General features: G+C 37.1%; 2 protein-coding genes across 2 annotated transcripts; both read left to right on the top strand.

Annotated features, from left to right (window-relative positions):
- Positions 1-1,395: 1,395 nt before the first annotated feature.
- Positions 1,396-4,522, top strand: LOC21401774 (root phototropism protein 2). Its single transcript, XM_010096141.2, has 5 exons — positions 1,396-1,596; positions 1,712-1,781; positions 1,878-2,255; positions 2,496-3,221; positions 3,908-4,522. The coding sequence occupies exons 1-5, from the start codon at positions 1,535-1,537 to the stop codon at positions 4,394-4,396; spliced, it is 1,725 nt and encodes a 574-aa protein (XP_010094443.1). The 5' UTR covers positions 1,396-1,534; the 3' UTR covers positions 4,397-4,522.
- Positions 4,523-7,102: 2,580 nt separating this feature from the next.
- Positions 7,103-11,479, top strand: LOC21401773 (26S proteasome regulatory subunit 6B homolog). Its single transcript, XM_024164278.1, has 6 exons — positions 7,103-7,684; positions 8,458-8,688; positions 9,051-9,209; positions 9,403-9,555; positions 11,065-11,148; positions 11,393-11,479. The coding sequence occupies exons 1-6, from the start codon at positions 7,184-7,186 to the stop codon at positions 11,477-11,479; spliced, it is 1,215 nt and encodes a 404-aa protein (XP_024020046.1). The 5' UTR covers positions 7,103-7,183.
- The last annotated feature ends 768 nt before the right edge of the window (positions 11,480-12,247 follow it).

Raw genomic sequence — 12,247 nt, 5'->3', positions numbered from 1 at the left:
TTAATATAATCTATAGAGTATCTCAAAAGTTTTGTGAAAATTTTTGTTATACTTAATCCGCCCTCCACCACACTTCTGCATCCGAATTTGATTCGGTTACCAACAATATGGTAGTGAATGTTGGGCCATTAAGAGACAACATATATCTAAGATGAGTGTGGCAGAAATGCGTATGTTAAGATGGATGAGTGGCCATACAAGAATGGACCGCATAAGGAATGAAGTTATTCATAGTAAAGTAGGTGTAGCACCAATAGAAAATAAGGTGCGCGAATGCCGCTTGAGGTGGTTCGAGTATGTCCAACGTAGACCGCTAAAAGCACCAGTTCGTGCTTGGGAGGATATTCTTATACCTAATACTAGGAGAGGGAGGGGTAGACTAAGAATTACGTGGACCGAAGTCGTTAGGAAAGACATTTTAGAGCTCGGCCTTCAGGAAAGTATAATTTCGAACAGAGTCGTGTGAAAAAGTGAAATCCATATAGCCGACCCCAATTAAGTTGGATTAAGGCTTGTTATTGTTGTTGTTAATTAATAAAATGAAAATTAAATTTTTTTAGTATTTAGTGTATAAATATTATGAATATTAACTATAAAAATAGAAATAAAACTAATTATAAGTATGTGTGTTAAAGTATGTCTATTTTAGTCATTATACATTTTCACAATAATTTTGTACTTAGTTTACTAAACAGTTAAATTTCTGCTTATGGTATTCACAACTTTGAAAAAAAAAAATTTAACAAACACCTACACGTTCATGGTTATAGTAATTTTTGGCTAACAGCACAGCAACAATATAAAATTTTAAGAGCACATCAATATTAAATTGGCCATTAATCAACGCGGACTTGATAGTAACACTCGCGTGGATCTCACGTGGATATTGGAATGATAGTAATTGACTTATAACAAAGATTATTGCTCCATTTCCAAGTAGGAGACCTAATCTTAGTGGACTTACTCGTAGAAAAAGAAAACAAGGGAGTAAAGTATAGTTGCCATAGGAGTAAAGTAAAGTTGCCATATCAGAAGAGGAATGTCACGTTTGGTTGGAGGATTCAAACCATGTGATTTGAACAATTTTTAATTTACGTGAATTTTTTATGAGAAAAAATATTATAACGAACTACGAATCATAATTCAAATTAGGAAACGAATCTCTCTACTAAACATCCTCGAAATTAAAAAAAAAATTGACAATTTGTCATGATTTTGAGGAAGCCAAGAAGGAGAAGGTCGTGGATAAGCCATGAAGTCAGATGAAGCCGATATGCATACAAAAGCTTATCAGCTCCCATTTGTCGGGAAGTGGAGTTGGGTCAAATGGTCCACGCATGGCACAAATTTGAACATTGTATAAACTATCTAAAAAAGCAAAAGGCGATCATGATTAAAAAAAAAGAGAAAAAGCTACAATTAGCAAATGTAGTTTATGAAGATGAAATAAAAATCTTTATATAACACAGAAACAGATCCTACTCTTATCTTAACTTGCACTTTTTTCCTCCTTTTCACTCTGCCTTCACCAACTATGGCTGCTTCCGTCAAGGGCAACAGCAGGCTTTCTCTCGCCATGGAAAGAACCGGCCAATGGTATTCACTCTCTTCTCCAAACATAATCTTCTCTCTCCATCTTACTCACCCAAATTCCAGTTTTGATTTCAGTAATTATTTTACTAAAATTCTATATGTTTGTGCTTTCTTAAAGGGTTTTCTCCCAGGATATTCCCACCGACGTGGTGGTCGAAGTTGGTGAAGCAAATTTCTCTCTGCACAAGGTATGGAAATTAAGATCAAATAGTTTCTCAACAATATTTTTTCTCTCTTCCAAGAAAATAACAACAAATTGTACTTGTGATTTTTGTACATGGCAGTTTATGCTAGTGGCTAAGAGCAACTACATAAGGAAACTGATAGTGGAATCGAACGAACCGGACTTGACGAGGATCAATCTCTCAAACATCCCGGGTGGCCCCGAGATCTTCGAGAAGGCGGCGAAATTCTGTTACGGCGTAAACTTCGAGATCACGGTGCACAACGTGGCTGCTCTACGCTGCGCCGCCGAGTTCCTGCAGATGATCGAGAAGTACTGCCCCAACAACCTCGCCGGCCGCACCGAAGACTTCCTTACGCAAGTCGCCTTGACCAGCCTCTCCGGCGCAATCGTCGTCCTCAAATCCTGCGAAGACCTCCTTCCCATGGCAGAAGAGCTCAAAATTGTCCAGCGTTGCGTGGACGTCGCCATTTCCAAGGTTCAAAACTTGAAACGTACATTAAATTTACCTTTTCTTTTGGCTAAAAACGTAGCATTTATAGTCCTCTAAAAAGGTTAGCCGAAAGCTTTAACGATGGGCTCTATCCTTCGAGAATGAGCATGTCACCTCAGTTTCATCAAATGTGCTAACGATCAGTATATATGATTAAGGCACTGTCAAGTACTAATTGCATAATTTTGATAGATTCTGATATGATCTGACATGATTTAATTTTAGGCATGCAATGAAGCGAACTTTCCGAGCCGATCACCAACGAACTGGTGGACGGAGGAGCTGTCAATTCTAGACATCGAATTCTTCGCGAAAGTGATGACGGCGATGAAGCAGCGAGGCGCGAAAGTGCTGACAATCGCGAGCGCTCTGATAACTTACACGGAGAGAGCGCTGCGGGATCTGGTCCGGGACCACTCCGGCAACGGCACCAAATCCTCGGATCTCGAGGATTCCGACGTTAGAGTTCGACAGAGGGAGCTTCTGCAATCGATCGTGGCTCTCCTGCCGTCTGAGAAAGCCGCTTTCCCCATCAACTTCCTCTGCTGCCTGCTCCGGTCGGCGATCTTCCTCAAGACTTCGAACACCTGCAAGAGCGAGCTGGAGAAGCGGATCGCCGTCATACTGGAGCACGTGACCGTCGACGATCTGCTGGTCCTGTCGTTCACGTACGACGGCGAGAGGCTGTTCGATCTGGACAGCGTTAGGAAGATCATTTCGGCTTTCGTCGAGAAGGAGAAGAGCGTGGGGATCTTTAACGCCGGAAATTTTAAGGAGACGTGTTCCACGGCGATGAACCGGGTGGCGAAGACCATCGACGCCTACCTCGGCGAGATCGCAGCCTACCTAGAGCTCACCATTTCCAAGTTCAACGGCATCGCTAACCTCGTGCCTAAAGGAGCGCGTAAGGTTGATGATGATCTATACCGTGCCATTGATATCTACTTGAAGGTAATTAAGCATGAAAATTTATTTATTAATTAATATATATATGTTATCACCTGGGTTAATTTCTTAATCCTTCTGCAAAGCTATGTGTATTACAATTAATGATTTACATATGATAATAGGTGCTAGTACAGAAAGGTAATTTCTTAATCACCTGGGTTATCATTAATACTGCGAGATTTCAGGCTATTACAGAAGGGAGAACTTACACGAGTTTTATGGTCTACATATTATAATAGGTGCTAGTAATTAATTGTCATAAGTTATGTGGTTCTATATAATAATAATAATTTGTACAGGTCCAAAAGTTGCACAGATGATAGCTAAAATCTTTCAATTTTTATTTTTTTAATCTTTACTAGAAAAAGTCGATAATCGTATAATTAGAAACCAAGAAATTAAAGAGAATTCTGTGAATATTATCTAAATAAAATCACGATAGTTACAACTGTTTTATCAAATAGCATTATACTATTACTAGCTGAACATATTCAAGATCACTTCTGTTATAGGACTAAACAGTATAACTATAAAGTAACTTTAACAGACACCTGATAAAAACAAGGAAACTATTACAAGAAGTCAAATTAAGGCAAATATATATATATATATATATTATTATTATTTTTTAAATGTTAATGTCTAATAATTGGTAATATTGACTGTATATGGCTTTCTATGATGTGCAGGCTCATCCGAACCTGGATGAGATAGAGCGAGAGAAGGTGTGCAGCGTGATGGACCCGCTGAAGCTCTCCTACGAGGCGCGGGTCCACGCGTCGCAGAACAAGCGGCTGCCGGTGCAGATCGTCCTCCACGCCCTCTACTACGACCAGCTGAAGCTGCGGAGTGGCGTGGCCGACGACCACGACGCCAAAGAGGCCGCCACCGCGAGGAGCCAGCTGCAGGCCGACGTCTCTCTCGTGAGGGAGAACGAGGCCTTGCGCGCCGAGCTCACGAAGATGAAGCTCTACATCACGGACATCCAAAAGAATGGTCAAACCACGGCGACCTCTTCCAGAGCAGTAGGGTCCACCAAAAGACCCACCTTCTTCTCCTCCGTGTCCAAGACTCTCGGCAAGTTGAATCCATTCAAGCACGGTTCAAAGGACACTTCCCACATTGAAGATGTTGTAGATATCTCCAAGCCTAGAAGAAGGAGGTTCTCCATTTCTTAATTCATCATCTTCATGATAATTCTTTGTTTATTGATTAATGTAGGGGATGATCTAATAAGTTGATACGTAATTGGTGTTTCTGTGTGCCTTTTTTTAAGTGTTTTATTTGGATATTGCATTTTCTCTCGTTTGGGGTTGGTTGGTTTTGGTTGATAATTTAGTTGAATAATTAATTAAAGAGAGGGTTGGACATCACATATTTTGTGTAAATTATTTTAGTTGTGTAGTACTTGTTGTGTTGATTGGCTTCATGCATGTAACTGATGTGTCTATTAACAAATTGCATGATACTTCTGTCTTCTCTCACTTCAGCTCGAACTAAAATAACCCTTTTACCAATGTGTTTCACGATAATTGACTTGTAATCCAGTACTTAGATTACCGTTTGCCTAATTTATAATTGCTATGTGCGTTCAACCAAATTAAATTGGCTCATTTGCACTTGACTTTTCACAATATTAACATTTTAGTCCTTCCAATTTTAAGTTGACATATTACACCCAATTTCAATTAAATATTGCAATATATTCATAGATCGATGAATCTATACACATTTAAAAGAGTCAAGGAGTTGGCTTAGATCGATGAATCTATACACATTTAAAAGAGTCAAGGGGTTGACTTTTAAGGAGGTCACGTCTTGACCTCTATAGAGGTCACGTGTTGACCTCTATAGAGGCCACGTGTTGGCCTCCACTTTCATTTTTTATTATTTATTTTTTTGATTCTCTCTATTTTTCTTTTTATTTTTTCATTTTTAGACATTTTTTATATTTTTCTTCTCTCTTTTTTCCATACATATTGCTTTTTTTTTTTCCACCCACTGTTGCCTACCTATTGCCTTTAGCAGTAAATTTTTTTTTTTTTTTTTAATTTCATTCACTAAGTGTGAATGAGTTTTTGAATTGGGATTGACGAAATATAAGATGAAACATACATTATGTTTCATCTATCTCTTTATAAAAAAAATCTTATATTTATAACCACGACTTATTGAAACACATTTGCCTAATTTAAAACGTGCATTTTGATCCTTTTATTTTTTGTTCATTTTAAATTTTGTATTTTCTAATGGTGCCTTATTAAATTTTACCCCATAATATGTTCTCATTTAAATAATTTTAAATATGTATTTACCTAAATATTTTTTCTTTATTGTTAATATATTTTTTTCTACATGTATGTGTCTAAAAAAAATATAACATACTGACAATTATGAGCGTAATGCGTGTTTTAACTAGTGATATTAAAAATTGAAAAGGTGTAAAGATACACCTTCTAGACGTGGTCCATTTGTTGGTATCTAGCGATTTTGTGTTATTCTTTCTGAGAAAAAAGTGAAATGCTCCAAAGACCAAAGTGAACTTTAGGCGTTTAAATAGATTAAAAAATATTGACAATCAAGAAGAGAAAAACACCACGGTGTATTTTCTAAAGAAAGAAAAAAAGAAAAATTAATAGAAAATCTGTAATCTAAAAACTTGTGAAAAAAGTAATAAAAAGTGTTGATATACATGCGTGACAGTTTGAAAACAGGGAAAAAAAAAAAAAAGAAAACAACACCTCACGTCTAATTTCGAAAAAAAAAAAGAAAAACAAAACAAAACAAAAGAAAAGGGGAGAGGTAAAATGCTAATTTAAGAGATACCATATCAATGTTAAATTAAATAATTAATTACAAAATATTAATTAGGATTGAAAGGGAGTCAACCCAGTAAAAAAAGAGAAAGTCAACATGTAATATACTATCAGAAAAAATCAGCACATAAAAACAAAAAATCACTACATATATAGGGAATGTGTCCAAAATAAATAATAAAAGCATACTCGGTATAAAATATACCTTATTAAACATAAGCAGATAATTTTATAATATTATATAACAGTAGATATTTTTAGATTTAAAACTCTCATAATAGACTTTTTTTTATACTTTATTAAATATAAGTAGATAATTTTATAATATTGTATAATAGCAGACATTTATAGATTTAAGGCTCTAGATTTTTTTTTTTGAAGGCTCATAATAGACATTTTATGTAAAAGGAAAGAGACAAATATTTTTGTGCATGACTACAGATTTTTATTCTTTAATTTTAATTAATCTTTTTTAATTAAATAATTATATTAATTAAAATAATATTAATAAAAAATAAAAGATAAAAATCAAGACCCATCAATAAATTCAGTAATTTTTTCTTTATTTTATTTTTGGGAAATAGTAGGAAATAGGCCAATATGAAAAGCTTAAGAAAGTATATAAGCCAATTTTTAGTTATAAAAATTAATAGGTAATAACTTGTCAAGTTATGGTTCATAACCAGATAAGTTATGGATAAACTTATCAAGTTATGGTTCATAGCCAGACAAGTTACGGACAAAAACCATCAATAACTTGTCAAGTTATGAACGAAAACAATAATTTGACATATTTATTAACTTATGTAAACTATTAACCTATTAATTTTAATTTATCTCAAGTCTTGAGCTATTTCTCTCATTCTCCCTTTATTTTATTACGTAATTACTTCATAAGGTTTCCCCAAATTCGAGCCCGAAAACGTTGGGCCACTCCGTGATGAGCAAACAGCCCAATTAATAAACGCATAATAGGCGGGGGCGTTAAAACGGGGTCGTACCATAATGCTTCGCCGTAAATATCTATTTCTTTTTTCTCTTCTGGTATAAAACTACTAGTAGCACCAGCACAAAATTTTCTTGCGCCTCACTCCTTCCCTTTCTTCCCAGTCCGTTTCTTTCCCTTCACGAAAACCAGAACAAACAACAATGGCGTCGGCTATGGTGATGGACCCGAAACCCTCGCCGGAGCCTCCGGCGTCGTTCCCGTCGACGAGATCGGACCTCCAGGGCTTGGGCGACCAGTCCTCCTCCTTCTCCGACGAGGACGATCTCTACAGCCGCCTCAAGTCCCTCCAACGCCAGCTGGAGTTCATCGACATCCAGGAGGAGTACGTCAAGGACGAGCAGAAGAACCTCAAGCGCGAGCTTCTCCGCGCCCAGGAGGAGGTCAAGAGGATCCAGTCGGTGCCGCTCGTTATCGGCCAGTTCATGGAGATGGTCGATCAGAACAACGGCATCGTCGGCTCCACCACCGGCTCCAATTACTACGTCAGGATCCTCAGCACCATCAACCGCGAGCTCCTCAAGCCCTCCGCCTCCGTCGCTCTCCACCGCCACTCCAATGCGCTCGTCGATGTTCTCCCGCCGGAGGCCGATTCCAGTATCTCGCTTCTCAGCCAGTCCGAGAAGCCCGATGTTACCTATAACGTACGCTTCAACTCCTTTTTATTGAATTTCTTTCGGGAAATTTGTTCCTGTTGTTTGTGGAATAGGGATTAGATTAGGGTTTCGGAAAAACGAAATTAGGGATTCTTTTCGTATCCAGACAACTAATTCTAGTCTGTTTGAGTTGGGAATTGTGCTTAATTTTATTTCTATTGGAACTCATTCGACATTCTGTTCCTATTGTTTGTGGAATGGGGATTTGATTAGGGTTTTTGGCTCTTTAGTTATTATGTACTAGCTTGTATTAGTATTAAAGTGGTGCAAGATTAATTATTTCTGCTATATCTGTTTTTACTTTACTAAAAGAGACATTTTTTAGGGCTTAGGATTTGAGAGAGTTTGATTTTCATGTTCCAGTATTAAAGATTTGGTGCGTCTTGAAACTAGTTTGGTAAGGGTTTTCTAGTTGTCATTTTCTGTTCTTCTGTTTAAAGAGTTTGGTCTGGGGTTTTGCGTTTTATATTTGTGACAGTTGGACCAAAAATAATCTGGTCGATTTTAGTGGATTTGGGGGGTGGCCAGGTAGGGATATCACAAAGGTCTTTCTTTTTTTGGCCCAAATTCCACATTTTAACAATTCCTATGTTGGAACCTTGAGTGTGTTTCGATACTTAACTCCTATATTGATGGCATTATGGTTAAAGGTCCCTGTTTGTTGTACACCATTATTTTATTAGCTGTTACATGGTCTATAGATAGTTCGGTCTACATCACTTTGTAAATGATATCGATGTTTATTTTGTTTGCCGAGTCAGGATATCGGTGGATGTGACATTCAAAAGCAAGAAATCCGTGAAGCAGTGGAACTGCCGCTGACTCACCATGAACTATACAAACAAATTGGCATAGATCCACCACGTGGTGTTTTGCTCTATGGTCCTCCAGGCACTGGTAAGACTATGCTGGCTAAGGCTGTTGCTAATCATACAACGGCTGCCTTCATCAGAGTTGTTGGTTCAGAGTTTGTTCAGAAGTATTTGGGTGAGGTAAGTTGTATACTTCTTAGAAGTTAGAACTGATTTTTAATCTTTTTGAGGTTACCTTAGTTTATTACCTTCTATTACATTATTTTTTTTCTCCCTTCTTTTTCTGAAATAAAAAATTTCTTGGTATTCCATTTGTGAGTTATGACAAGTTACCTGGGCATGTTTATCAAATATTGTCCTGCTGGGCATTTATATTGCAGTTTATGCTTCTGTATCTTCTTTTGTGTGAGAGAAGATGCATGCTTGAGATGCAAACACTGTTCTACTTTGTTTTCTTATTTCTTCATTTCTTTGCTCATTAGATCAACTGAAATTGCAAATGCTTGTGAGAAACACTAATTTCTCTTGTTATTTCTGTTCAGGGTCCACGCATGGTTCGTGATGTCTTCCGTCTTGCCAAGGAGAATGCTCCTGCAATTATTTTCATCGATGAAGTGGATGCTATAGCTACTGCCAGGTTTGATGCTCAAACTGGAGCTGATAGAGAAGTTCAGCGTATACTCATGGAGCTTCTCAATCAGGTAGAACTAGAGAATAGATATAGATCTTGAAACATAGTAATTTTTTATGTGACTAAAATCTTTCAACTTTCCCAGTACTATTGCGTGGAAAGGTATTATTTTTGAATTGGAGGAAATATATCTGTTTTGAAACAGCTTCTTGTTGACCTTTAATGTATGCCTTCGAACTCTCATCAACCTAAGTTACTTGCAGATGGATGGGTTCGACCAAACAGTAAATGTTAAGGTTATAATGGCTACTAATCGAGCTGACACGTTGGACCCTGCACTTCTACGTCCTGGACGGCTTGACCGGAAGATTGAATTTCCTTTGCCTGATAGGAGGCAAAAGAGGCTTGTTTTTCAGGTGATGAGTTATCCACGATTAGTTCACTGTTTTGGTTTTTTGTATCCTCCTTTCTCTGATCTTCCTCGGCCTTCAACTTATGCACTTAAATGCCTGATAGACCAGTCTTCTTAGAGCATCTCCAATGTAATGCTATAATTGATGTGCCAATTGTAAATTTAGCATTTGGGTCTAAAAACACTCTCCAATGCAATGCTATTTGTTGTGGCAAATTTCTCCTATGCTATACTTCGTGGCAAATTTCCACCAAGTATAGCATATGAGAAATTTGGCATTTTTATGTATTTTCTAATTATTTTAGAAATAAAAGTTTACTCTTACAACTTTCAAAGCCCAATGATTATGGGAAAAAGTAGATTTAACATTTCAAATAGTTTCATGCATTAGAGCAAAAATGAAAATAACATACCATATCACACTGGTTGATGTTAAATATACAATTAGCATTAGCATTTGCATTGGAGATGGTCTTAGTTGCAATTTTCACTTGATTACTGAGTCTTGTCATCCCTCCTCAGACACCCACACCTGTTTATTAAACAATAAATATTGGTATGAGGTATGGGCCGCGTACTGCAAGATATTAGGAGTACTTATTCTATCTGGAACCAAAATTCAGCTCTCTGAGTCTTCTGGAAGGGATATAACATATGATTCCATAAAGATGAAAATGAAGCATCTGGAAAAGGAGAAAAAATGACATTGGGAACCATGGATATTGGATGTTCAGATATGTTGAGATATCTGTTAACCGTTCCTATTCTTATGGTTGTTTACTTTGCTTCATCTCCTCTGATCTTGGAAAATGGCTTTGAAAGTTCACATTCATTGGGCGTGTTTAGAACTCGTTTCAAAATAATTTTATTTTTTGTATGAAAACGAAAACGTTTTCAATCTCAGATAGAAATCATTTTTGAAATTGCGTTTGGTAGTTTTATTAAGAGATTGTTTTCAGTGTAAAAAAATCCATTAATGGCTTTCTTTCTCTTTCTCTCTCCTCGAGAGAGGAGAAAACGAAAACAAAAAATGAAAAATGACAGTCGTTTTTCATTTCTCTTTCATTTTACACTAAACTAAAAAATCGTTTTCATTTCTTTTTTTTTTTTGTCTTTATTGTGCCAAACGCCGTTTTGGAAACGTTTTCATTTTTTATTTCTTAAAAAATATGAAAAACAAAAACGGCATTAATTCCAAATACGGCCATTATGTTTTTTCTATAATTTAACGAGCACTCTACTCCCTCCTCTTCATCCTTCTGGCAGATTTCTTGTTTTATTTAGTTAAATCAAACTTGAAGTCATAGCGTGTGGTGCTTCCACATCACATGCATAACAGGAGCTGCTAATATTGAAAAATTTTACTCTGGTTGTTCATTTATTTTCCCTAATGTTTTACTCGTAGATTTTGGGCAAGCTGCTGCAAGTGACATCGATTTTTTTTTTTTTTTTTTGCTAATATATATATGTATAAATGTTGGAAGGATTTAAACCCGGTCTGTTGATTGTACAGGTCTGCACTGCTAAAATGAACTTGAGTGATGAGGTGGACTTGGAAGACTACGTTTCTCGGCCTGATAAAATTAGTGCTGCTGAGGTTAGTTGACGCAATTCTTAGTGTAGGTTTCACTGTATTTTTTTTTAAGGGGAAAAGAAGAAAGTCTCATTTTCTTTTTCAATATAAACTACAGCCAAACTTCATTGTTAATTTTATGACTACAATTGTCCTTTGTTGTTATTTTGTTTACTTTTGTGGCACTCCCACGAGGGTTAATGGCAAAATTAATTATTATTAGTGTTGTTGTTGGTAACTTTCTTTAATTGAATGGACGTGTATACAGATCGCAGCTATGGAATGCATGCTGTTCGCAAGAACCGATACGTCATTCTCCCCAAGGATTTTGAGAAGGGTTACCGAACCAATGTGAAGAAACCCGACACCGACTTTGAATTCTACAAGTGAGGGGAGGTGGTGGATGCATATTCTTAGTTATTCATTGCTCATACTGCTGCTGTTCTTTCCGGTTCTGGCCGTTTCTGGGGCTATAGTTTACTGAATCACTTTGCTGTGCAATTATAGACGTCCAATGAAATACCTGCTATATTTTTCAAACTTCACATACATTTCCGGTCGCCTTCTATGCAAGAGGTGCTTCAAAGGTTCCAATTTGGGAGAACAATGCAACAAAACTCAGTTGTTGGAATTAATTTGAAGGGAGCTTATGTTAGGATGCTTTTTAATTTAGTTGTCGTCGTATGAATTTGTGTCGAGACTGATTGTTTTTCTCATCTTTCCTAAACCCCCCCCCCCCCCCCCCCCCCCCCCCCCAAAAAAAAAAGATTTGCCTCTCTGGCTTCTTCGGATTTCATATTTTAACAATCCCCACCCCTGGGTCCCATATTATGCGGATTCTCTTGAAACGTTTTCCGCTCAGACTGATTAGTGATGGCAACATCTGCTTTCTTCATCCGTACTATCTTCACGACCATATCAAATTTGAGGGCTACTGGGAAGCATCTAGGTTGTTGGGCCGTGCCGATGCATTATTTGAGAGAAATTTATGTATTGGGACCTTTTTCCCTCCCTTTTTTTATTAGCTTTTCTGGTGCAATTTGCTTTATGAATTTGGATTATATACCCGGGACCTTTCTTTCCCTTCTTCATTGCCTGTCCTCTACAGAGGATGATAATCATT

This window comes from Morus notabilis, unplaced genomic scaffold (assembly GCF_000414095.1).
Source record: "Morus notabilis unplaced genomic scaffold, ASM41409v2 Scaffold227, whole genome shotgun sequence".
Lineage (NCBI taxonomy): Eukaryota > Viridiplantae > Streptophyta > Magnoliopsida > Rosales > Moraceae > Morus > Morus notabilis.
The sequence above is the reverse complement of the archived record's forward strand: the minus strand, read 5'-3'. Positions and strand labels throughout refer to the sequence as shown.

Excerpts from the sequence above, each read along its gene's own strand:
- LOC21401774 (XM_010096141.2), top strand. The coding sequence starts at position 1,535 with ATGGCTGCTTCCGTCAAGGGCAACAGCAGGCTTTCTCTCGCCATGGAA. Across the intron at positions 1,782-1,877 it reads CAAATTTCTCTCTGCACAAG|TTTATGCTAGTGGCTAAGAG; the intron begins GTATGGAAATTA and ends TGTACATGGCAG. Across the intron at positions 2,256-2,495 it reads TGGACGTCGCCATTTCCAAG|GCATGCAATGAAGCGAACTT; the intron begins GTTCAAAACTTG and ends ATTTAATTTTAG.
- LOC21401773 (XM_024164278.1), top strand. The coding sequence starts at position 7,184 with ATGGCGTCGGCTATGGTGATGGACCCGAAACCCTCGCCGGAGCCTCCG. Across the intron at positions 7,685-8,457 it reads AGCCCGATGTTACCTATAAC|GATATCGGTGGATGTGACAT; the intron begins GTACGCTTCAAC and ends TTGCCGAGTCAG. Across the intron at positions 8,689-9,050 it reads TTCAGAAGTATTTGGGTGAG|GGTCCACGCATGGTTCGTGA; the intron begins GTAAGTTGTATA and ends ATTTCTGTTCAG.